The following is a 22,634-nucleotide window of genomic DNA, read 5'->3' on the forward strand; positions in this document are numbered from 1 at the left end:
CTTCGAGCAGATGATAGTGATAATGGAAGTACTTGCCCTGGATTTTTTTTTCTTTCACAAAATTAAGAATTTACTGATAAGCATAATAGGAGAACAAACATTCAATTCTTCCAGAGCACAAAAACTAAAGAAAGACATTTCACTATACAAAGTTATAATTAATATCCATCTGAATACTTATACAACTGCTCTATCTCATTCCCACATTATTTTTCACAGTATGGTGACACCATGGATCTTGGTCAGGCATTCAATATTTACAAACCATCTCAACTTGTATCAGAAACATTTAGCTAGCAAGCAGGTGGACTAGAAAGGAAACTTCTTTGGGGGTCACTTGGAGAATGTTATCTCCATATGGAAATAACTTGCATTTGGCCATTTAAATACAGGTGATATTATCACAAGATTTCACTCTGACTACTGATTATGGAGTATAAGGATGACCAAATACATTCAAAGAGAAGTCAAAGAGAGTCACAGAATGAACTCATGAGGTTCTTGAAGACCCTCTGTGTGTCTCTTTCTGCTCATTTTATAAAAGACAACACAGGCATAAAGAGGGGATACAAGTTTTCAAGTCAATGGCATTGAGCTAGTGCCAGAATCATATGTACTGAGACTATGAAGCTATTTGGGCTACCTTTACTCTCTGCTTGTATTGAACCTGAAGCAGTGTGTAGAATTTATCTCTAAAGAGTGGTTTGGAAGAAGACTCAATTGGTAAGGTAATTGATATGTGGGCCTGGGGAGCTGAGCTTGCATCCCTGAAACTCACATAAAATGTATATGTATGTAACCTTAGCACTAGTGGGGTAGGATGGCAGAAGGTGAACTCTGTGTTCAATGAGAGACTTCTCAAAAAATGAGGTGGAGAATAACTGAAGCAGCCATCTGACACACTGAACATCAACCTCTGGCCTGCAGACACACTTGAGCAAGCATGTACCCTTGTACTAATACACATATACACCACACACACACACACACACACACACACACACGCACGCACGCACGCACGCACGCACGCACGCGCACGCACGCACGCACGCACGCACGCACGCACAGAGAGAGAGAGACAGAGACAGAGACAGAGACAGAGACAGAGAGAAAGACAGAGAGACAGAGACAGAGACAGAGAGAGAGACAGAGAGAGCGAGCAAAAATAAAATATCTCAAAAGGAACTCTCCAATTGAGATATACATTTCTAGAAGAGAAAATAAGAATTATGGTTTCATGGAGGCAAAACTGTCACCTTGCCTGTTAGTTCTAACCATTGTCCTGTGTGGCAAAAGATGGCATAGCTACTCCATGGAGCCTAGGAAACAATATGGTCATACATCATCAAATAGGTAGGGCTACACAAAAGTAAAAGAACATTTCAATAAAAAAGTAAAAGAATGATTCTGAAAGATAACTTCAGAAGGACACAGCATCTTTTCATGAGGTTTTATTTGGACATTTTACTTTTTCCCCAGGTTTATGTAGTGAACATTGTAACACACTGAGATTAATTTTCACATAAGACCTATTTTTCCCATGGGAATCAGACATCATTTCGGTTTTTGTTCCTTTCTCATATCAAGACACTGTCCTCCCTAGGGATGATATTTGGTATAGGTGGAAAGCTTCCCACAGACAAACACAAAATGAGACAGAAAACTCCAGCAAGCCTTATCATTATCTCTTGGCTCCATTTCATCTATTCTGTGGCATCTGTGCACTTTGGACCATACTTTAATCGATAAACCAGAGGGAATATAATACACAAAGACAAGTGAATCAGATAGCTATAAGGCCTATTTATATTTTGTATCAATAATATTTATGTATTCATTTATTTATTTTCTTCTTTTCATTATGTATTTGTTTATTTATTCTTGAAATAACATCTTGGTATATAGGCCAGGCTAGCCTTGAGATAATCTTCCTACCTCAGTCTCCTGAGAGTTGAGATTACAAACAGGAAGCACTATGCCTGGCCTGCTGCTGATTTTCTAAAGTCACGTGATGAAAACATATAGTTACATAGTCAGGTTGCTAGAGAACATGCATATTTTTTCTAATAGCATGGCATTCATAATGCAACATATATATATTCATGAACATAATTATTATTTTATTGTATTTAATGTGTAATGCTACATGTGATTTATTTTTTTATTGTTTGGTTTTTTTGAAACAGGTCTTCTCAGTTTCTGTTTTTGAAACAGGGCTTCTCAGTAACATCTCTGGCTGTCCTAGAACTCACTTTGTAAAACAGGCTGGCCTTGAACTCACAGAGATCCACCTGCTCTGCCTCCTGAGTGCTGAACTTAAAGGTGTGCACCACCACACCCCGCTGTTACGTGTGATTTATATGGCCTACATATTTAAGTGTATACTTCTGTACACATGCAACAATGTATGTACATTGTTAAGGAAAAAAATAAGCTTCATGCATGCAACAATTCTGTATTTGTTAGGATTGAGTTAATTATGAGTTTTAATGACCATAAAAATTTTTTTGATATACTTATATGACCAATATATTTCATTTCTTAATTGGGCAACAAATAATACACCATAATCCCTATATTTGCCAATTTTAAGTTGTTTTAATAAATTATTACTAAAGCAAAATGACACACTTAGAATATGGAATGATGAGATTATCACATATGCTAGTGATAGATGTAAGAAATGATATGTGAATAGAATTTATTGTTACTTTGGATTCTAAAGGCAAGCCTGAAAATGACACACTCAAACCCATTATATTTGTTCTCCTATATACTTCTATATTAGAGTCGTTTTAAAATAAATCCAATTCATTGTGATGAAAAGAGTGACATGAATAAAGATCAATATGGGATGATGTTTCTTGAAGTGTGATAACAAAATGTAGAAGAATCAGTGTCATTGAAAAGAAAAGATTCCATAAAACATATGTCTATATGAAAATACTCTATGATTATTTAAAAAATCATATTTCAGAAAGCTATTTAAAAATTTTTAAAGGCATTGATGACCGTAAGAACAAAGTGTGGGTGTCAAATAAATAATTCAGATAACTCTAATTTTAAAACTACATTTCATACATACACATTTGCTAAAAGGCTAGAAAATACATATACCAATATGTTAATGTCAATTATTGTTGAAAGATGGACTAATAGGTTATCTTAATTTTATTTTTCATAGGTTTATTTTCAACTCTTTACAATGATAATTAATTGCTTTTATAACTATAAAATAGCATAAGTTATGCAAATGACTCTTGAAAGTTGAAAGACCACTTCATCTGCAAGCCACCCTGAATTCTGTGCAACATCTTTCTCAGAGGTGCCAGGTTACACAGTGCTGCCCAGAAGTCCTGTGTCCACTAAACTCTGAGCCTTCATGAGCATTAATGAGCACACAATTCACCCAAAATAAGCACTGAGATGAAGAAAGGCTCTGAGTACTGAACATTGTATGTTAAATATTTGCTGTAATTATGAATAGCACAATTTGTTTCATTTAACGGGTGCTCAATAAAATAAGAACAAAATGGTTTTAAACTAAGTCCCTAGTTGTCTGGAGTTCATTCAGGTCCCAACTTAACAATTATTTACATTTAATATAAACTAATTTACTGTTATTATCATTTTTATTAACGTCATCAATTTCTCTGATTTGCTTTCACACATTCAAGAGGAAACAACAACACTAATTTTCCAGCCTATAATTTCTATGTAACCTTCAAGCCTGGTATATCGCCTATATGAAATTAATTTTTTCTTATGTTAGTTGTTTCAGGTTCAATTCTGATCAGGTGAAATTCAAACTTCCAATTCTAGAGTCACTTTAATTGTTTCAAATAACATGATGATTCATGCTTATTTTCCTCATATAAGAACATTATATCCTTCAAACTTAAAAGTATTATTCGATGCCTGTTTTCCTTTCCTTTAAGGAAAAATAAAAGAGCTAGGAGATAGCAACAGAAAACAGGAATGCTGCATAATCTGTAGGGGAGTGTGTATGTTGGGAGGTGTGGTTCTACAAGTATGTCTAAAGGTTCCTTTTGGCTCAGAATAAAGCAGTATACCAGGACTGCTACAGCAATAGGAGCTGGGCTGTGAGAAGCCATCATCTGAATACACTCAGAAAATGTAAGCAAAAAATTGCAAATAAAACTGCTTATATTCATGTAACTTGTTTGGCGACAGCCGTATAGCATAAGGAAAGCTGCTATAACTCATAACAGCATCTTGTAATAAAACAGCTCTATGCATCCCTCTCAAACTGCTCAGTGCTCAAATCTCATCAGATGGCTGACTAAGCATTACACTTTGGGACAGTAAATCTGTTTCCAATATGGTCTACATTCACAGATACTCGCTTTAGTATTCATACTAAGACACTTCCAGCTAAGTACTTATAAAGAAAGGGTAATCATATATTTAAATATCAGGATGCTATTTTCTCTGTCTATTTTAGTCATCGAGTTCACACTAGAGAGAGAGACTAAATGGGTCTCAGGCAACCTTTACCAAATGCGACTCTGACTCTCAGCTCTGCTAGCTTGTCTCTGAAGTCTCTACTTCCTCTCCCATAATGCTATGCTTCTGCCTCCCTTGGAGGTGGAGTCCGTCTGCAGTCTGGGCATTGCCAGGTTCTTTTTTGCCTCACCAGCAGTAGCTTGTAGGTTTCCAGGGAGCTGGGACTGAGCTTGTCTCATGCCTGTCTGCATCTCCAGCTATGGAGCAGTACCACCGACAAAGTCAGTCTCAAGTGAACCATTTGTTGACTGACCAATCGCCCTTGGCTTAGTGTTAGCAGCTCAGATTTGCGGCTCAGAATCCTTTCCAGAGCCCTAAGGAGGGTGAGGCTAACATGAACAGCAGGTTGGGTTTTAGAGACGTTTACAGACATTCATGCTCCGGGATCCAGCCTGGTTTGCACTTTGGAAGAGATTGCTCTGCTGCGGGTGTCCAACCACTGTGATTGGAAGAGGCAGAAGAGAGTGTTTGTTCTTTTACTTCTCGGTAGGATTGTACCTCCAAAGCAGGAGTATGTCCACACAGTGACATGGCACGCAGTTGTTAGGGGAGACAAGGAGCATTTTCAGAAAGACTTGGTTGCAGCTTTTGTTCAGTGCACCCTTCCTCCATGTAGATAAGTATGTAATCCCCTATAACTCTAAGTAATACAGAATTATAGGCTGTTCTGATACTAATACTGTTGAATTGCTACATCTTTGATGAGTCTGAGCTCTGAATGAGTAGAAAAGGTTTCCTCTAGCCCTCCCCTTCCCCTACAATGATTGCCCATAGATGGTTTTCAGGGAGGAATTCTATCTTTATTTACCTAATTTAGAAACTTGAGAGATGGAAAACTTGTAATTAGACCTTTAATCATAACTATGTCCTTTCTCTTATTTCCTTAAGATTTACTTATTTACTTTACTTATGTGTATGTGTGTGAGATCCTGCTTGGGTTTTGTGTAGCATATGCATGCAGGTGTCCACAGAGGCCAGAAGAGGGCAATGGACACTCTGGACCTGGGGTTACAGGCAGTTGTGAGCTGCCATGTGGACACTGGGAACCAAATTCAAGTCCTGACCAAAAGCAATATGGGTTTGCAACTGTTGAACCATCTCTCCAGCTCCTAGACCTCATCTCAAGGAGCTATATATCTGAGACACAGCCTACGACTGTGTTTAACAGGTGGGTTTTGGGGATCTTTGGGGAAGCTAGGTGACTTTTCTGCCATACACTAAGCAGAATTCAGAAATGGAGAGAGATCTACCATGCTGTGTTAGGTAGTCTGGAGGGAAGGAAACCATACATTTTGGCATGTTAAATGTGTAATACCTTCAGGATATCTGGATTCAGTCTCCTAGTCTGAACTCCCTGTTGGAGTTCAATGACTACACATGACTGTGTTTGAGTGGATAGCAACTTTCAACTACATTTATAGGGCATTTCAAATTCTTTAGGAATTTCATTCATGGTAGGCATTTGAAGTAGCAGTCACTCTTTTTAAGGATATTTGTCATGAATGATCCTCACTGTCAAGGTGACACTTTCAGTGGCTGGAGAGTAGGCTCAGCATTTAAAAGCACTTGTTCCTCTTTCAAAGGACCCAGGTTTGGTTCCCAGAACACATATTGTGCAGTTCACAACCACGTCTAACTCCAGCTCCAGGCTATCCGAAACACTCATCTGGCTTCTGCAGCCACCTGGCACATATGTAGTGTACAGTCATGCATACAGGCAAAACACTCATACACATAAAACAAAAGTTAATATTTTTACAAAGAGATCACTTTCTATAGGCAAGAAGACATAACTGGAGGAGAAAGACTCTGGTCCAGAAAGACTCTACCAATGTAGCATGGCTTACTGTAAATGTTTCTGCTTACAAACGTGACTTTCTGGTTCAACCTGCACGCTTTTCTACTGATGTAAAGAAATGAAGGAAGCTTGAATTGCTGGAAACTGTGCAGAGCAAATCCTGAGCATGAGTAGTGGGGTTGGAGAATCCATCCAGGCTTCTCTGTGTGCTAAACTCTCCTCTCTCTAGCCCTTGCTCTCTGTTCACCCAGGAAACACCAGGAAAATGGCAAAGGTGGCTGGAGAGATTTAAGGGAAGGTTGGTGAGGACATAATGAGGAGCTGGCTGCAACAACAGGCAAAAGGTGGCCTACCCTATCACTTAGCAAGAGCAGGGAGACGAGAGAGAAGGGTCTCCTTTTGTTCAGAGAAGGAGAAAGAGCTGGCCAAAAATAAAAGAGAGAGAGAGAGAGTGACAGCAAGGGCAGCTAATACCCACAGCCCCATGATATAATAGCGCTTATGTGGATATGGACAAGCAAAGGAAAGGGGTTTCACCTGGTGCCTCGAATGTCTCTTTACCATTGTTGGGATATAAGCAGATTCTTTATTTGATGTCAAGGTCAACTGTGTGAACTTAGAAACTGCAATGAACTTAACCAGCAGGTGATAGAGTTGAATGACTATGGAACTAGGAACTGGCAGAAACAAGGGTTTTACCTCTAAACTCTGGAGCACACATTCCCCTGGCCACCACACAGAGCTCCCAGAGATAGCTTTCTTCATCTTTCAAATTCATGGTGAGTGTTCACTAGTCCCTAAGGACCTGCCTGAATCTAATGTTCCAAGGACATAGCATTTCTGAGTTTCCAGGCCCTCATCATCTCTGGTACCCAGAGAAAGAGCATCTGTCACATCAATGACACCACATTTGGATCCCACCCTTTATTTTTCTCCTGCTAAGGTGTTTAATACTGACAGTATAATAGAATAAATCACAGCCATCAGAGCTGGGAGTGACACTGGCCACACACATTAGAGATAAACAGTCAAAAATCACTCACCCATGCCTTCCCCTTTGCCCGAAGCCTCTGCTATCTGACAACACTAAGCTTGAACTCCGATTTCCATCTGGCTGCACAGATCGGAGTGCCAAAATAACCCTCTGCATCGTCCTAATGGCTGTAATGATACTCTGTTCTCCAGCAGCCTGCCTGCCCACACCATCTCAACATATGGATTGGATTTTTTCCCTCCAGCAAGTGTTGAGGGAAATATGGGTGTTACATAGTCAGTTAACAAACAATTTGCAGCTGCTGCTGCAGTCAGACCACCCAGGTGTAATTCTCTTTCCACACCTTACATAAAAATTACCTGACCTACTCAACCTTGGTTGTCCTTGAGCAAAAAGGTAATTTTCCTGTAACAACTTCATAGAATACAGGGAAGCATATACTAACCATTCAGAAATGCAACCAATTAACATTACTTTCACAGTTCTCTGTGTCAAATGAGAACTGGTAAGTGTGGAATGCTGTAGCATCAGGTAGACCCATCATGATGAAGACAGAAAACTTCAGAAGGACTGTATTCTAAGAGTGTGGCCTGGTAAGTAATATGAATGGTGAATACCTTAAAGATATCATACTTCTTCTTCCTCTACCCCCAATTGATGCATGTAATTTGCATGAAAAGTACTTATATTCCTTAAAGTGATTGATGAAAAGTATTATTATTCAAACATTTTACAAGTTATTGGATGTGATGCTTAATCTTGATTGTTGATTGCATTTGGAATCTACTAAGAGACATACCTGTGGATGGATCTGCAAGGGTATTTCCTGGAAGGAATAACTTAAGGGGGTAGATGCTCCCCCAGATGGACAATACATTCTGGTAGTTGCCTAATATTTGGCGGTCCAAGGGGAAAACTTGCCTTTTGCTTGCCTGCAATTGCATCTATTCTGTTAATGCTATTGTTGCTCTCATCCTTCACTGGCATGGCAGCCCAATTTCCTGGGACTGATAATGCAAACTGAAGAGCAGTGGCTCTTCAGAAACCCTTCAGGACATTAGCTCCAGATTGGATCTACTGAGGCTTCTAGCCTTACAGGCTAAGCAGCTACCATGTTCTCAGCTTCTCCAGAATGGATTAGACAGTACACCATTTTATAACTATTGATTATCCTGACGTGTCAAAAAGGTAAGTAGTTCCCGTGGGCATAAATAACATTATTCCTGGATTTTGAAATAGTTAGAGAATCAAAAGGGTTACTAGAAAGACCTTGTAATGGTGTTCTGAAGCTGAGATTATGGTATGTATTATTAGTTATGTTTTCTGTTAACTTCCCAATAAATGTGCAAGATACATGAAAAGAAATAAAATCCATCTTGCCTTTCTTTCAGATAACATGCAGAGCTTTTTAGAAAGCACTCAAGGTATCTAGGCTCAGAGGTACAGCTCGTTGTATTATGGACATGAGTGTGACAGGTCTGAGAAAGTCAAGTCATCTCAAGATGGAAAATTTTGCCTTCCAATGATCAAAATGATAGGCATGGGAAAAAAAAAGGTGTTAGGTAGGGGGATATAGATGGAGGCCTTGGGAATGGACACCTCCCTCCAGACTTGGGTATATGAAAGGAATCCTCTGTTCAATTCATGTTGGTTAAATATCCACAAGTAGTGTGCTGGCTGCTGTTAAGGGAGCAGGGACATTGTTGTGGCCAGCAGGGAACTTATGGAGCCTGTGTATGGCTTCCTACTGTGTACTTTGTGAGATCTGACATGGTGGCTTCAAAGAGTGAAAACAATGTCAGACTTTCTAGGCATGTCATGAGGAATCCCTTATGAACTGAAGGCACCATCAGCAGCTACAATGCCAAGTGAGCAATTTTGTGTTCTTAATAGTGTTTATGTGACTTTGAAACTATTCTAAAATGAAAAACTTATTAAAATTCTCCAAAAACCCAACCAAAACCACATATGTAAACAGAAAAACACAAGGTTCTTTCTGTGAAACAATTTGAAATGAATGGGAAACCTTATAAAGGTTAGTCATATTTAGTAAGGATTAAATACTAGGTGCAAGTCAACCCCCACACTTTTTTCAGTCAACCTGCCATGTCCTGAAATGCAGACACCACACTGGCAGTCTCAGGAATGTCACTGCCCTATAGAGTCTTCTCTTGGCCTACACAATGACTTTGAAAACGAATTAGCTGCCACTTGTGTTAACTTGATTGACACTGTTAGCAGAGACTGAGGCAAAGGCTTGGGAACAAGTTGTTCCTTTGGGAAAGATTTGAAAGAGCAGGGTGAGGGACAGGAACAGAAGCTGGAAAGGAGGGAAATCCAATTCGATGATGAGTCACAGAGTGACTCACTGCATTAGGACCTCACGGGAATGGAAAGAGGCCATTCAATGGAGCCTTGAGCCCTGCATGGATGTTCATCATACCTACATACCTATCACAAGTTCATCTTTTAGTTTCTTAACCCAAATCAAGAAAGCCACTGGCTGTTGGCTTCCTAAACTCCTGGAGTTGCATTGACTTTACTGTCCTGTCCACAAGGACATTCAGCCCCTCACTAGCAGGAAAGACTGGGGTAAGAGATGACATCAGGATGTCACTAGAAGCCTGCTTTGCTCTGTGAATGGTCCTTCTAAGCACTTTTAAAATCTAGAGATTTCATGAACAAATTCTAGCTTTCTTGTTTTCTTTGAAAGTTGGAAGATCAAGTAGAGCTAAACCAGAGTTAAACCACAATGAAACTAATGTGCCTTTGCAAAGAGGTACATACTGCCTGGACATGTATGCTCCAAATGAGGACAGTCTTCAGCATGTCATATACTTGAATAGCTAGCCTACCTGCCTATCTATCTGACCTGCCTAGTCCCTGTGATTAGGGGACATTCTGCCTCTGTTGTAACTACCAGAGTCAATGCAACTCCAAGAGTTCAGGAAGCCAACAGCCAGGGGCTTTCTTGATTTGGGTTAAGAAACTTAAATTTGAACTTGTGATAGGTATGTAGGTATGAGGAACAGCCATGCAGAGCTCAAGGCTCCATGGAATAGTCTCATTCCATTCCCATGAAGTCCTCAATGCAGTGAGCCACTCTGTGACTCATCATTGAATTGGGTTTCCCTCCTTTCCCTTACTCTTAATACATACTCACTCTGGAAAGGAGGGAGAGACACACTACATGTGACACCTTTTCTCAGCATCTTCACTTTTCAATATGAATGCAACTAGCCTGTACTTCTTTCCATGGAGGTACCAAATTCATCATTGCTGCTTTGACTTTGAGGATGTTGGATCAATTAACATAATTAATTGATTATGAACTACATCCCCAGCCAGGTGCTCAAATTAAATCTCCACTTATAATGTTTAACAGCAAGCAAGATGAAGAGAAGTAAAGCGGATAGAAGAATCAGACCACCTGCTTCTTCTGCCTCAAGAGCAGAGGAGTGGTATATGGCAAGAGAATGACTTTTATTGCTTCCTGGGTTGGCATTTGGCAGCCCACATTTGTATAAACACTACTGGTTGGGCTAATGGTGTCTATAACTTGAAACCCAATAAAAATTAGGGTTGATATAACAAATCTATACTGACAGGCTTTTAAATGAATAATGAGAATCAAAGTCACTATACTACAAATAAGACCTATAGCCCTGAAAATGCCATCAGTCACTGAAGAAGGGGCTAGATTGGGAAGTGTATCCTTTCAGTCATAGTATGACATGCTCAAATCTTATTTATATAAAAATATAGTCTCTAGAAGCTGGTGGGATAGCTTAGTTTATAATGTGCTTGCCTTGTCTGCACAAGGACCTGAGATTGATCCCCAGATGACCCCTGTAAAAAATGTCAGTAGTGGAACCATGAGCTTTCAATTCTAGTGCTGGGGAGGCAGACAAAGTACATGCAGCATGGTCTAAGTGGTATTGCACAGTATGGTGAGAGACTGTGTTAATAATTATTTAAAAACTGACCAGTACCTGAGGAAAAGTAGTAACACACACACACACACCCCACTAAATAAACTAAACAAATGAACAAATCAATATAATATTTTAAAGTATCTACCTTTAGAGCATCATCCCACCCTCTCATGTATAGGAAGCCATGATGTAACTGGTCTTCAGGTGGGCTTCAAACACTGGGCTTTTTAAACTCTCCAAGGTAGTAGACACCCCACAACCAGTCCAGAGACAGAGATGGTCTGGAATGTGGCCAGCTTCACTGCTTCCTCTGTACCCAGCTAGGATAACTGGGTAGTGTGTGATGACTTCCCTGCTGTTCAATCTCTGGCTTCCCAAAGCAGAAAATGTTAACTGGGTCAGATCTGCAAAGAGCTTTTGCAGGGCAGACAAATGGCAGGGGACAAGCATTAAATGAAATGTCACTGTAAACGAAGGAGAATTTGAACCCAAGGCTGCTAGGTGAACAGGGGTCCTTTGAAAGCTGAGGGTGAACTACCTGAATGCACAGTCATTTGAGGAGAGATTAGTTTGGCCCATCGATGTTTCTACTATGGTTGCCTAGTATTTTCGTTTTAGGACATTGCAAGTAATATTTGCCTACCACCCTGTGGCTTCTATCAGTGTTATAGCTGCAACAACTAGATCCATAGAAACAAATTTAACCCTCTAGAATTACTCTCCAAATACATTCAACATTTTGGTTCAAAATGCTACAAATAAAATTGGTGCTTTAATTCCCAGCACGTGGGACAGACCTTAACTGCACAAGGACATACCGAGAAGCAAGCATCACACAGTCAAGGTAGCTGTAGACATAGGGGAATTTAAAAGACAGTGCTTCAAACTATTTTTAAAATAAAATGCATCCCACTGGGACTGCAATTGCCCAATGCTGACTATTCATAAATCAGGGAACAAAGAGTAGCTTCACATTCTCCGTCTCTGGCCAAAGGAAAAGAGATAGAAGTAGAAGAGGTTGAACTGAAAACACAATGCAGCCCACCTGACTCTCTCTCTGTTGATTCTTTTTCATTCTTGAAAAGATGTATCTGTCTTGGGGAAAATGCATTAAGCATAATGCTCACAGTAACTTTGGCAAAATATTCCAAATATTATAAAAGGCTGTTGAACATTATTAGATAAGTCTGTGCTGCAGTTATTTTTAATATCTTTGTGCACATTCGATATTTGCTCTGATGGTTCCCAGCAGAGATTTGTGACTGGAGGAAACCTGACTTCAGGTTGAGCAGGGAGGAAGGCAGCTCCTCCTGCTGGAGGAATAACGAGTCACTTGGTAGAGTGGGAGTCTGGCTACAGCAGCAGAGGGGGAGCTTGTGAGGCATGCATGGATTCATTCTGGGGGACACACAACAGCCCCCTCCTACTATGTCTCTAGAGATGCTTCTGGGATTGCCAGAGCTGAAAATTAAATTATAAGCCTCAAACATGACATTGAAAATGTAATGTTTTCTCTAATACTATGAGTGCGGTGATTCGTCAGTTGGTGGGACAGCACTAGCCATGGACCCAGCCTGCAAAGCATAATGAAGCAGACCCTAGCCAATATTCCATCCCTCACTGTGGACCTTTTTCTCAAGTTTCCAGTGAGAAAGGTGTCATGGCTGAGCATGTATACTCTGAAGTCTTTCCATGTATGAAGCAAAGGATGTCCCCACAGATGCTCCATGCCAGAGGTGACACCAGCCTAAAAGAATGATAGTATTATTCTGTCACCAGCATACAGATACAAGGACCTGAAACTGTAATTCAATATGTAAGCACCATGTCCTGCCTGTAGAAAATATCCATGTTAGTTTCTCATCCCATAGGATGTGCTGTTGCCAGTCTGAGCAGACAGCTGGACAAACAGGAGATGGTGTCCTTTTCTCTGCTTTAAATAATTCTCATTTGAAGGGGAGACAAGCCATTAATAAAAGTAAATGTTCTTGTAGTTATATTGGATATAACTAGGTAAGAGCAGAACAGCTTAGGGTACTTTGCTTAGCTCCTATTCATGGAATGTCTCAGTAAACTAAGTCTATGTCAGCTAAATCACTCTGAGAAGACAAAGGTAGCCCGTAAAGGCTAAAACAATATGGAAGGCATAAAATTATCAAAGAGAAAGCCCACAGTTGAAGCATCTGGTTATGAATAGGTTTGGAAGTCAGAGTTTGGTGTTCTACAAGAAAGAGAATAGAGGAGATCATGATATGAGCATTTGACTCATCCCTTCTCCTAATTCTAGTACTGTATCTCTGAAGTATTGGAGATTAAATGCTGGGTTAAACGTTTTGCCCATTTAGGCAAGTGCTCTATTTGGGAGCCATGTCTTCAGCCTTTCAGCTTTCTATCTTAAACATACTTTGGAGACAAATGTGACCTGTGTCTATAGTACTTGTGACTTCCAGCTTAAAGGGAAAAAATAAAGATGACTCTACTATTGAGATAAGAAATGAAACTAACATTTGGAATGAGAAATAAAGTACAGCCAGGCACAATGTGTAGTGTATAGTGGGGCTATTCCAGCACCCCAAGGTTCTTTTCTTCTTCTGTCCTTTGATTGCCTGAGTCCTCATGGGATCTCCTTATTTTTTGGCACATTTAGCCAAGATGATCACACCAAGTCCCAGGAGATTATTAACTATCAACTCCTACATCTCTATATGCTCTATATAACTCAGGCTTCTCTCCAGGACATCAAAAATTGTACAGAAAACTGCCTGTTAGACATCATCACTTGTATGGTGTAAGAACACCTTGGGTTCAAGGGGTCATAGTTTCACAAACCATCTTAACCTACAAGCAAGTTCATCTTCTGTTTTAAGCCCTGGGGATTAGCACCAGCGGAGAGAATTGGACCATTTGGAGCTGCAGCAACATCCACAGCTCTCCTTTTATCCTCACTCTGCTTGTCCCATGCCATCACTTACCAGAAATTCTTGCTTTAATCTTCTAAGCATCTTTAGTTTTCCCATTAAAGTTGCCAGCAGGGAGAGACAAAATGTATAGTGACAAAATGTACATTCATTTGTTTTCACATGTACACACACACACACGCACGCACGCACGCATGCACGCACGCGCGCGCGCGCACACACACACACACACACACACACACACACACACACACACACCTCTGCTGAGAACCATTAGTCTGTGTTTTATACAATGGAATAATACCATCTTTCTCATAGCTTTCTTTGTGCTAGAGCCACTTGAAGTATTCTATGTTCTTGCTCTTGAAATAGGCAGGCAGCTAATCTGATGGAGGTAAGTATTCCAAATACTTAAAGTATTCTACTTCTATACTAAGGTACATATCTGCCATTCCAGAAAAAATTGAACAAGTGGCCCATGCACTTCTCCTTCTGTGGTTATTTACAAGTATTGACCTTTCCAGGCTCTTGAAGAAACAGCATCACAAACACAGTATTTTCCTGACAGGAGGAAAAAGTAACCATTGCCAATCTGAGTTCCAGAACAGCAGATCTATCTCCACATGCACAGTATCCTGAAAGACAAGTCAATCCATCCCTGTCATCACAGTTCAGGGCACTAGGTTTGCATGCTTAAACACATTATCTTCCAACACACCCACTAGCAATTCTGTCTCCCTGTGATATTCTGTATAAACAGAAGCCAATGCAATCATCTAAAATGCCTCTAAAGCCTATTTCTCTCTACCACCCCAACTCCTTCACTTGAACATGTTCAGCTAACACAGATTTCTCCTCTAAAATCAGGAATAAGACTAGGATATTCTTTCTTTCCATATCTCTTCAATATTGTACTAGAAGTTCTAGCTAGAACAATAAGACAAGAAAAGGAGACCAAGGGGCATTGGGATGCATCTCCAAAGAGTGAAAGCTCCACTGACAATGAGTGAGTAATGTAAAATGAGTGAAAAAAATTACATCTAAAGTTGAATGTGAAGTTTCCAGTAGTCAACTATTTGAGGAATAACTGCTGAACCAATGCCTTAAAAATCAAAGTTACTGGAATACATACCTATTCCTAGAAGAGTAATAAAAAACAATACTGAAAATACAGAAAGAATTGATTCTAGGAGACAAGGTGCCAAAATTATAAGTGGTGAGAATGTGCTAATTTTCATCATGGATTATACAGATTAAAATTTTTCTTAAATAAACTTATTCTTGAAGTACATATTTATTTATAAATATGTCATAAAATTCACACCAATATGGAGATGTATCCAAGGATATTACCATAAAACATTTCTTTCAACCTTTTTATCTGCAGCATGTAAACTTGTTTGACTTGTATCTTTCTTCCAGTGTTTTGGAATCAATTGATAGTTGCTACATGATTTCATTCATCCATTTATAAAAATTGGGACATAATGTGTAAGTTATGCTTATCTTTGGGAGCAAAAGTTATAGTACACAGGGCATCAGACCCACTCTCTGAATAAGTTGGAAGAGGAATTCTAGGTTTGAAGATATTGTGGCAGTCAGATGCAATGAAAGGAAAGACTTCTACTGTCTAAAATATTAGGAATGTCAGAGAATGGATGATTTCTGCTTATACTAGTTACAGAAGGATTAAGATGACAGTCATTATAATATCTTTAGCAGAATTTTTCCACCACTTACTAAAGGAAAGACAGCATCCATAGGTTGACAACTGCACACCTGGAGAAAGTGATTCCAATATTAATAATTGGTAGAAAACTTCCAAAGTGAAGGAAATTGACAGTCTCTTTTCAGGTTGATCTGCATCACTTGGCACTACACACAGAATTGGGCAATCATAAATAGTATACATAGGTTGTGCGTTCTTATTCTTCTACCACAAACCTCCTACATGAAGGAATAAGAATCTGAGTTGAGTAACCAGGATATTGTAAATCATGTAATACTGAAAGGTCATGGAGGCTTCCTCTTTGGCACTTGTAAAACAGCAAGACAACCAAAGAAATGGAAATGCTGTGTTGGTCTCTGCTGCATTATAAAAGGAGGTATTACCTAGGGTGACAGAATATGTTTAAGGCAGTCTTATCAAGGCACATTTTATTCTTGCAAATAGTAACCAAAACTTCCCACCTCATTAAAACCAAGAGGTGTTCTGTACAGCTAAATTAAAGTGCTGGGGTTTTCCATTTCAAAGCAACTATTTTAGGCTATTCACAAAAAATATTTGAAGAGATTTATGGACAGGAATTCTTACAGGTTTCCAATGTATCCAAGGTTTCCAAAGTACCTTCACTATGTAATGTCAGCCAAATCAATATAGATAAGTGTATCTAGCTTGCTAGTGGATTGTGAATTTCTGGTTCATTAACATGGGCTACATTTACATTATGCCAAATTAAACAGAGCAAAATTTATTGCACAAATTATTTTAAAGACATCAGAAGTGAGAAAATAGTTTCTAAAATACTCAAACTTAGCTTAAGATGTGCATGTGTGTGTTTACACATTTGTAAAGTACATTAAAGTGTTAGTTACATACATTGCCTTTTTTTAGAACTGACTGAGCTAATAAAAGCAAACTCTCAAGAATCCAATTTTCCCTAATTCTTTATTTAACCTTGACCCAAACAGCTTGAGATACATAGAGGAATTCAATCTTGGCCCCCTCTCAAGAGACTTGAACTACTACTAACTAGAAGGAAAGTCTTTTGGAGGACTAGAAGCCAGGGTGAATCTTCTGGTCCACTGGGCACAGCTTGACACAGAAAGCAGCCAGTTCTGCTTAGGTAACCAATATCGTTAAGTTCCTAAAGCAACTGCATTCTTGGTTACCATTACGGGTTGAGAGGTGATGACTACAAGGAATGGTAGGGAACCCTTGCTGGAGGCTCAGTACAGATTCCTTCCTAGAAAGTTTCCTATGGCTCATTTAGTGTCAGGTATTGTAGGAAGGATCAATGCCAGGAAGTCTAAAAGAGTGGTGCTTGTAGAATAAAATTTCATAACAGGTTACAAACTACAAGGGCTGGGACCTGAGCTTCTCAGTAATGACTTCTCATAAGATTAAGAAAACTTCTGAAGTGCTCATCCATAAAGGCTTGGAAATTGAAAGTCAACCCTCACTCCCACCAGATTATAAATATTCGATGAGTTGATTTTGTTTGCTAACTAAAACATAGTTCACTGTATGTGAAACCTGTCTCCAATTCTTATATACCTGACCTTGGATAATTCAGTTAATTCTTCCATGACTCAGTTTCCTAATCTATAAAAAAGGGGGATTAACAATGGTTCCCACCTTACAATATTGTGAGCATTGGGTTTATACAAGCCAAATGCTTGGACTGGCATTTAACACAATGTACTCAAGAACTGGTAGAATTCTTTTCTTCCTGTTCCTGTTGAATGTTAACTAGAACAATGCATTCATCCTTGTGGAGTGCAGAGTGCAGACAAGAGGTGTATTCACATAGATATGCAGAAGCAGAATGAATTCAGGTCTGAGGTTAGGCTCCTAAGCCATTCAGAACAGCTGCATATCACAGTGCTTTGCACCCTAACTTCACAGTCCAAAAGAACAGGCTCATGCAAACTGCTGGGGAACTTGGCTGACCTCCATTATTCAAAATAGAACCTGTTTCCTGAGAGGCAATGGGTTTTGGTGCAACCAGGTGTCAGACTGATGCTAGTTTTGTTATTCTCAGAAACACTTGAATGCTATTTGTGAAGGATTAGTCATTTACTAATTACCAATTATTCCAGTGGCCACAAGACCTATAGTCAGCAAGTCTCTCCCTTCACACCAGGAGAATGCACTCAGTGGAAGCCAGACAGGTAATTTGCCTGTCTCTAATTTCGGGAGGAGATAACATTAAAAGATGGCAGAGAAGGCATCTGTATTGGAAATAAAGTGCAAATGGTTTGACAGTAGCTTCCAAGGCTTCTCCTGGACACCTCGTCTATTTCTCCTGTTGAGACATGGCCTGTTGTCTTGTTTGATCCTTCAGTAGGCCAGCTTGGGGAGCTGGATAAGGTAGGACCCTGAATCCCACATCACTTGTATTGGTTGGTAATTCTTTTATATGGGAGCATCTGGAGAGCCAGCCAAGTGTGTTTGCCAAACTTGCTTGTATGTGAGAAACATGTTTGTTTTATGATCAGTGTCATGGGTTTTAAATAAAGAGACCAAAGGAGCTGATCACACTATGATCCTTGCTAATGTACCTCTAGGCTAATAAGTACCGAGATCATCCTGCACTTTGATTTCATGTATAAGAAAATAAACTGTAAAATGCATGACATTTAAAAAATTATTGTTTTTACTGAGTATAAAATTTATTTTAACCCTCTCTGTAGTGCTTCAGTCTCAAGCTGCATGTACCACTAGCCAGATTGTATCTCCAGTTACTCCCCTCCTTAAATATGCACTTATTTACTTCCTGCAGAGTTCAATTTTAGAACCCATCAAAGAAGATCCACTCAGCCTCTGACTACATTTTCATGCATAAATTCATAGATGCCTTCAGAAGGAATTGCACTTACATATGCAAATACTTCCCAATGCCTTTTCATTTCTACTTTTGGACTGCACAGTTTTTAATTCATGCAAACACATTACGCAAACAAATATGGACTCAATAACAACACACGGCATGTGTGAATTGTTAATTGCAAAGCCATGAGCTTGATAGGGCCAAGCTACTTCCATTATTATCATCAATGGATGGGGCCCGCAATGAAACAGGAAGAATAAAAGTATGTTTGAAAATAAAATCCCAGCACTTGATTTTGTGTGATGTAAATATTAATAAGGGAAAAGGTGACAAGCAAATCCTTAGTTCAACAATAATCTGGAAGCTTCAGCTTAGTGCATGATCCTGAAGCCAGGGCATGCCTTCCATGGGGCTAAGGAACAAGAGCATATGTTTCAGCCTAAAATTACAGCATATGAAACAGTTTGCAGTAGTAGAAAAATGACCCAGAAATGACGACGGGAGCAAAAGCTTTCAACCACGCTAAACGTGTGTTGCACTATCAGTGGTCTGACTTTATTTTGGTGATGCTCTTGGACATGATGGCAAGCATTCTAATTTCTCCATGTTGGTAATGTGAGCTCTCTGCTTATTAATTAAGCCAGGAATCCTTCCTATTTCCCTTCCACTTCCCACTGTCTGCTATGCAGAATCAGGTGCGAGCCTAATAACATAAACCACATGTTGAAGTTACTCACAGGTCAAAGGCTTTTAATCCAGAGCAGTCATTGGACAACCCTGTTTTCTCCTGGACGATCAGTACATGTTATTTTCATGAAGATGATGCAGAGAAAAATAAGACTACAGATCAAATGAAAATTGTTTCCTACAAAGGTCTACAATGACATGAAAAACAATTTCAACTGGGTATTGATTTCTTAAAAATATTTTGTTAAATATAACAGCAGCTAGAATAAAATGGGAGTATTTGAGCATACTCTCAGAGCAACATCTGCCCTGTACATTTATCAGTCTTGGGCACTATACTACTTAATTTCACATATGTACATTTTCTATAAAATAAAAAATAAAATGCAAGAATGTAAGGAAGTTAAAAAGACAGGAATGAATTCCATGTGAAGGCATCTCTTTAGGAATTAAATTCATTCCAATATCTGCTGCTGAGGACACAGAAAAAGAAATAAGGAATCGGTATTATAAAACAAATGATGCAATAACCCAGTTGGACAGGGCCAAGCCCCTGGGTGCTAGCTGTGTGACCCTGCGTAGTGCAGCCACTGCAGCTTGTGCATTCACTTTTAGTTTTGCTGAGCCATTAATGTGACCAGAGCATGCTTGGATGGTATTGGAAAAGCATGGTGTAGAGCAAGTGAGACTTACACTCTGACCTCCACATTGCTCAGCCTCAGTCCATATGCCTAGACAAGTAACAGTGGGATCCTGCATAGATACTGGACATAAAGAGAAAGCCAACTGTGTCTGAGAGAAAAGTCTTCCTAAATACACAAAGGAATTACAATAAAAAGTGAGTTTTGGTATGAGGCAAAGGGAGAACTATATCGGTAGAATCGGATTAAAATATTTATGTTAATTTATGTTCCCACTTACAATCTTAAACATGAAAATAACAACACAGAACTCAGACTTAGCATCACACCGTGTGTGTGTGGTGTGTGTGTGTGTGTGTGTGTGTGTGTGTGTGTGTGTGTGTAGGGGGAGAATTTACTATTATTTTGACCAGGGATTTCTGAAATGTCTTCTAATACATATACACCATTTATTCAAAATGAGTATGATTGAGAACACCAATATGTGGAATAGTCAAAATGAGTTCTTGGAGGTTTAGAGTAGGGTTCAAAGAAAAGTGTGAAATCCACAGATCAACCAGTCAGAGATTCTGTATTGTCTTGGGAATACCTTTTATGAAGCCAAGGACATGCTCCAAGTTACATCTTAGGAAACTTATCATGGCAGTTCTCCTAAAGAAACTACCACATTATTGACAAATCTGGTGTCTGAAATAACAAAAAGGAGCTTTGCACACACAGGAATTAGATAGGGCAAAAATTTGTTTTTAACCAAGAATTAGTTGGATAATTGCTTGCCAATTTGTCTTATTGCCATTTTTTTTTATCAATTTTAGTCATCATCACTCAACAGAGCAGGGCAGGAATGGGACTAGAGCCTAATGGATAGGGCAGAGCTATGTACCTTGTCTAGAAAACTCATCGGACTCCCGATGCACCAGGTCTGTGACTCTGTTTCCATAGTGCATTCTGCTGTCATGGTCATAAGCCTTCAGGGTCTCACTGGAGCTGTAGGACTTCTGCGTGGGCACACGGCAGTCTTCGCTGTCCAGAGAAGAGCTGGTGTAGCGACACTCCTTGCCACAGCGTCCCCTGGTTAAAGAGCGATGTCGTCGGTCCTTTACATCCATTATTCCAGATGGAACAGAACTCCACGACTTTCACAAAGGGCAGGTTTGAGTATGTCACCTGTCACTTTACCCACCTAGAAGCATAAAAGTAACAAAATAAGTAAGTAAACAAGTAACAGACTGTGGTTACAAGCAGTTCTGAGGCAGGTGGAAACAAATGGGAAACCGGCCAGCCATGCTCAACTTCTTTGGGAAAAGCTATATACTTAAACCAGCAGTCTATATAGAACTCTAGACAATCAATTTATTTTCTTACTGTCTAATTTAATAGATATGAGGGAAGGAAATAACAAGAAGCCTCATCTCCTGATTGTATATGCACAGATGACATGATAAGTCTGTCACTGGGCTAGGAGATCCTGTTATGAAGTATGTCAAAACCAAATGGATTCTGTGCCATTTCATTACCAGATTTTTTGTTTGTTTTGCTTTAGAAGGATTACTGAGAGAATAAATATCAAAAGGGAAAGAAAGGAAGAAGTAGGAAGAAGAAAGGAAGATGAGGAAAGAAGGAAGGAATGAAAGCAAAAGTGAAATACAGATGCACATTGGAAAATATTAATGATTCACTGTGACAACAGGTTATTCAACCAACATTAAATTGTTGCCATGGGCCTCAAGAATAATAATATAAGGTGTTGATGACATGCAAATTATCTTCTCCTGCTCTCTCACTTGTCCTCTCTCTCTCTCTCTCTCTCTCTCTCTCTCTCTCTGTCTCTGTCTCTCTCTCTCTCTCTGTGTGTGTGTGTGTGTGTGTGTGTGTGTGTGTGTGTGTGTGTGCATTGGTATGTACCTGAGTGCAATCACACATGTGCTAAGTAGAATTTTGTAGGTTAGAGACAGCCTTGGGTATTGATCCTCTGGGTTTTGTTTTTTGCTTTTTGTTTGTTTGTTTTTGTTGTTTTGTTTTGCCCCATTGTGTACTCCCAGGCTAGGTGGCTCATGAGCATTGGGTGTTCTACTGGCTCCACCTCATATCTCTCTGAGCCCTAGGACATCAGGTAAGTGCTACAGTGTCCAGATTTACATAGCTTCTTGTAAATTCAGGTCCTTATTCTTGAAATGTTAGAGTTTTACCTACTGAGCCATTCCCTCAGTACACCCTTGGTTTCTTTAATGCATCTTCAATAATCTCCAATCAGTGTTCTCTCCATTGGAGATGTTAATGTCAAAATAGATGGCCACTCCTTCCCAGGAACCCATCAAAAAGAGAACTTACTGAGAGATTTGCATCCCATATAACCACCTATTCATTAACCTAAATGTACACTGCCACCCCACCCAGTGTAAGGATGGCCACTGCAAAAAAGAAAAATGCATAAGAACTGTACATGTAATAGGGAAGTGGGTGGGAAGGAACTTTTCTAACATATGAACTGGCCCTTGGCCTGGAACGTATGCCAAATATCACTGGGATAACACTAACCTTCTGCCTAGCGGATAACGACAAAAAATGCTTAGGTACTCCA

The 22,634-nt window shown here is 39.5% G+C and overlaps 1 protein-coding gene across 2 annotated transcripts in view; it reads right to left on the reverse strand.

The window, feature by feature from the left end:
* The window catches only part of LOC113836627 (teneurin-2), a 934,552-nt gene extending 913,390 nt beyond the window's left edge, over window positions 1–21,162 (reverse strand). For both annotated transcript variants that reach the window (XM_035448193.1, XM_035448194.1), the window contains exon 1: window positions 20,937–21,162. In XM_035448193.1, the coding sequence (XP_035304084.1) occupies window positions 20,937–21,162 (226 nt within the window). The remainder of the gene's footprint in view (window positions 1–20,936) is intronic.
* Between the last annotated feature and the right edge of the window lie 1,472 nt (window positions 21,163–22,634).

Source organism: Cricetulus griseus, chromosome 7, assembly GCF_003668045.3.
Source record: "Cricetulus griseus strain 17A/GY chromosome 7, alternate assembly CriGri-PICRH-1.0, whole genome shotgun sequence".
Lineage (NCBI taxonomy): Eukaryota > Metazoa > Chordata > Mammalia > Rodentia > Cricetidae > Cricetulus > Cricetulus griseus.